The sequence below is a fragment of the Babylonia areolata genome, chromosome 18 (genome assembly GCF_041734735.1).
Source record: "Babylonia areolata isolate BAREFJ2019XMU chromosome 18, ASM4173473v1, whole genome shotgun sequence".
Lineage (NCBI taxonomy): Eukaryota > Metazoa > Mollusca > Gastropoda > Neogastropoda > Buccinidae > Babylonia > Babylonia areolata.
In genome coordinates, this window is record NC_134893.1 from 46339474 (window position 1) to 46344473 (window position 5000).

At 47.2% G+C, this 5000-nt stretch overlaps 1 protein-coding gene across 2 annotated transcripts in view; it reads right to left on the reverse strand.

Annotated features, from left to right (window-relative positions):
* Positions 1-3563: 3563 nt before the first annotated feature.
* Positions 3564-5000, reverse strand: part of LOC143292024 (FMRFamide receptor-like) — a 314330-nt gene continuing 312893 nt past the window's right edge. For both annotated transcript variants that reach the window (XM_076602189.1, XM_076602190.1), the window contains one exon: positions 3564-5000. This exon is cut by the window's right edge. In XM_076602189.1, coding sequence (XP_076458304.1) covers positions 3695-4936 — 1242 coding nt within the window. In that variant the 5' untranslated portion in view covers positions 4937-5000 and the 3' untranslated portion in view covers positions 3564-3694.

Below are 5000 nucleotides of genomic sequence, written 5' to 3' on the forward strand. Positions count from 1 at the left end.
ACAAACAAACAAGCAAACCAACAAAAAAACCACGGACAAAATATATAGCTCCTTCCAGCTCATATACTTAATTTTTTGTTGTTGTTGTTGTTGTTGTTGTCGATATAGCTGGTTTGATTTTTCTCTTACTTATATAAAGGCATCTCTCTCTCTCTCTCTCTCTCTCTCTCTCTCTCTCTCTCTCTCTCCCCACCCACTACCCACCCACCCACCCACTCGCCAAGTGAAACCAGCCAGACAAACAAAAGTTTATATCGTATGCGCAAAATAACTTGAAAATGTAACTAGTTGTGAGTAGTGATATAAAGTCATGAACGCAAGACACTTTCTTAATTAAAAAAACTGGCATGTCTTAAAAAAAAATCTTTTTTTTAAAGACAAGAACAAACAAACAAATAAGATAAACGGAAACAAATAAACCAGGAAAAAAACCCCAAAAAAACATGGAGAGGAGCCCAAGTCTCACACATAGCCCTACTCAAAATAAAAATGAGATGAATCTGTAAAGCCCCCGACCCAACCCCACCACACAACCCCCCCCCCCCCCCAAAAAAAAAGAAAGAAAAAAAGAAAGAGAAGATTCACACAAGCATCGCGGATACTTCAGCTGAATAATGTTTCATTTTACACGATAAAGAGCGTCCCGAAAAGTTGCAGCAGTAAACACCAAAGGAAAATTTATCAAAACAATGAAGTCAAAGCTTTATTATTTAAAAAAAAAGAAAAAGAAAGAAAAAAAAAAAAAGCCCTGTAAGCAAGCACGCAAAGACTGATAAGAAACACATGAAATACATGTGTAACATGAGAGGCTTGCGCTCGTGTTATGAAGTAAAAAAACAACAACAACAACAAAAACTCTTATCACTTTGTAACACCAAATACCTGTCCACGCTCAGATTACAGTTACTTTGCCACACATATGATCATTCATGAATCATCATCACAAAATCTATAACGTATATCGGTGACTGATTAGTTCAATTAATTAACTATTCAATTAAGCCATTATTTGAAATCCCGGTAACAACATTTACATGCCGATGAAGGAATCGTCATGAACAGATCAATGCAATGATCATGTATGAAAGACCTGTACACATGAAGATCAACAGTATAGTTTTATTTTTTTGTTCTTTCTCCATAAACTAACACAACACCAACCCACAGTGGCCTTGGATGATGTGGTTATTATACCGACGTGTTTTGTTGAGACTGTTTATTAACAAAACAAAGTTGTCATATACTTCAGTTACTCACATTTACCCTGTCTCTTTCTTTCTTTTATGTAGCCCACACATTGTACCTTACAACAAACACTCGCACACACAACCTTAATCCCGTCATCACCAGCAAACACACACACACACACACACACACACACACACACACACACACACACACACACACACACACACTCTCTCTCTCTCTCTCTCACTCATACACATTTCTTTTTACCGGAGAAAAAGCCCAGTTATCATGGTGCCCCTTTATCTGTTTGGGGGAAAACATCAGTCACTAAAACTTCAACAATAAGAAAAAGCCAATGAAGTCAACCACACACACACACACACACACACACACACACACACACACACACACACACACAGAGACTAGCGCCAGACTTCAAACAACAGCAGCAGCGCCGTATAAACATGTTGTTCCCTTAAAATTTACAAACAAAGTAAAAACAAACACAACAAAACAAACCTTTAACTAGCGGACGGGCAGACAAAACATCATGCATCTTAATCTGTCTCAGTGCAGCAAGACATTGAAACAAACAAACAGAAAATTCCACTTCATTCGCTTCAATGCAAACAGGACATAATGGCATGCCCAGGGAAAGATATCGGAATAAAGATCGAACATCTCCCCACAGTCCACAATTGTGGTTATCATGGACCAGACAACTCCGTTTGAGACAGTTCCTTCTTGTGCCTTGAAGAACACACTGCAAGAGAAAACAAAAAACCCAAACCAAAACAAAAACAGAAAACAAAAAGAAACACACACACACACACACACACACACACACACACACACAAACACACACACACACTCTCTCTCTTTCTCTTTCTCTCATTCTGAATATCAGCTTAGGTTAGCTGAGGTCCTGGATCTCTGTACACACACACACACACACACACACACACACACACACACACACACACACACATATATATATATATATATATATATATATATATATATATATATATATATATACACACACATCGGTCCCTACTTATATACATCGGTCCCAATGTCTGGTTCACGCTATGAGCTAGCCTGACGCACATAGCCGTCTCATTATGAGCTTTGTTACTTCAACTGCGGCATTTTACACGGACAACAGATTAATATCCATGTCCGCTGCTGACAAAGTACGTTCATCAGAGAATGGCTGTCACCTCCCTGATTATAGGGCTGAGATTACTAGGTTAACAAAGATGCAGTACCGTGTGTGCACATTGCTAATGATGCCTGTCAACGCTTGTTTGAGACCAGGACCATATACAGACAACAGGCACACATCCAACGGACTAGATTTTTTTTCTGATTATCCGATTTTTATCCTCTGAAATATGTATTAATTTTCCTTCGAATCGGTTCTTCTTCAACAATAAGAAAAGCCCCATTCTATACATTGACAGCAAGACGGAGAACTGAATTACAAGCATCCCAAAACCTTTGATATAAATCATGTTGCTCCCAGCCACAGCTTGTATCCCGTTTGCGGTTGACAAACAACAACAACAACAGCAACAATAATAACACATGTCTAAACACACTTTTCACGTGTAGGATACAAAATACAAGAAGAACAACAATAGTAGAATGTTTAAAGACATTTTACAGGTACATGTCTCCAGTAACGCTGAACTCGTGAGTGCACAGTTGAGACTCGACATACCACACGCTTGTAGCACAAATGCCATCTGTTAAAAAAACAACAGTATCACAGTACCCACACAGTGGCATCCTGCTTGTTTCACCAATGGAACCACAGCTCCAGTCAGTGTGGGCTGTTCCGTGTTGTCGTCGTTCTGTATCAGGCACCTCTCTCAAAAGTCACGTCCTTTCAGCTAATGCGGCAGACAGGTTGGTTTACTGTGGTCCTCTAAAAACAAACTCATGCAACATTGTAATCCACGTCAGGACGAATGTGTATGGTGGTGAGTCATGAAACGAGCACAATGTCTTTGAAATATTGCAGACAGCGGCTTCTCCCATAGACTAGAACACTCCAAGAGGACCCGCATCAAAGTCGGAAGTGAAAACTGAGGTGAAAACAATACTCATGAAAATAAAGACTGAATGTTTGTTATGTCGTTTAAATATACCTTGTATTGAAGCCAGATGTGTTGTGGTCAGGGTTTCACTTGTCCCTCCCTCCCTCCACACCACTCACCTCCCCCCCACCCCTCCACACACACAACTGACAGGCTACACATCAGCCGGCTTGGGGCCGTTGGCTGAAGCGCAGTTGGTCAGCGGGTATCGCTCGCTCTTTGAACAGCTCACGGAACCGTCCGCTGTGCCGTTAGACGGCAGGGCTTTGGTCAGGGGAGTCCGCTCGTTCTTGGGACTGTCACTGCTGACCTTGCTGGCCAGTGCCGCCCGCTCGGGTTTGGCACTGTCCGACGTGTCTTGGGCATTGGGCGGGTGGCGGGGGTGGTCCGCCCTGTGGGCGTCAGGAGGAAAGTACACAGGGGGGCGGGGGGTGCCGGTCGTGATGCACACTGTTGGCCGCGGGGCCGGCCTGTGTCAGCGGCACCTGCTGGCTGGTGACTGGCGGGTGGTAGTGGACAGGCATGTGGCCGCGGGTCGTGCCATGCTCCAGGCTGTCCGTGACGGTGTGCTGCGTATCCTGGATGGCCGTCAGCTCGTAGCCGTTGGTGGTGGCCACCGACCCCCGCAGGCTGAGCGAGCGGGAGTGGTTGTAGAGGCGGCGGAAGACCCGCAGCAGCACCTTGCGGAACTTGCTGCCGAAGGCCGTGTAGATGAGGAAGTTGACGGCCGAGTTGATAACGAAGAGCACGTTGCTGACGGCGATCCACTTGAGGAAGGTGGCGAAGTGGAAGATGTCGAACTGCGACACGAGCCCGGGTGACTGGCACAGGATGAAGACCACCACGATCAGCACCAGGATCAGGCTCAGGTTGGCCTCGTTCTCGTCGTGGATGTTGGTGCCGGACCGCCGCCTCTGCATGCGCATCAGCTCTTGGATGAGGAAGACGTTGAGGATGAAGAGCGCGGCCAGGGGGATGACGAAGATGAGGATGGTGTAGAGGATGGAGAAGTAGACCGTCTTGTACCAGTAGGCCCGGCCCAGGTCCGTGTCGGCCAGGTAGTAGCAGCTGCCCCCGGACTGCTCGCCCTCCTGACACTCCCGGGCGTAAGTGGCAAACATGCGGGGGATGTTGTACAGCACCGACACCAGCGTGATGGAGGCGATCACGATCAACGTCTTCCGCCGGGTGCACAGACGGGTGGCGCGGAACGGGTGGCAGATGGCGATGTAGCGCTCCACCGACACGGACACGGTGATCCAGACGTTGCAGGCCTGCAGCGTCATGACGATGTAGTTGATGGGCGTGTAGATGACGGGGTAGATGTTCTCGCTGAAGTACCTCAGCGCCTCGTTGTGCAGGTAGTTGGCACAGGCGAAGGGCGTGAGGACGATGGCCGCGGACAGCAGGATGCCCGTGTCGGTGATGACCAGCGCCCTCAGGTACAGGATGGTGGTGGACTGCATCTCCTTGCGCCACAGCACCACGATGGTCAGGGCGTTGCCCACCAGCCCCACCAGCGCCACCACGGGCAGGAAGATGCCCCAGCAGATGAACTGCCACAGCAGCGTGTCCCGCGTCACGGCGGCGCTCATGAAGTCGTCCCCGTAGGACAGGTTGATCTTCAGCTGGATCTCCGCCATCTCGACTGGCCTCCGCTGGTCAGCCTTCGGCGTTGGTGTTGGGTCCTTGAGGGTCACAGTCACT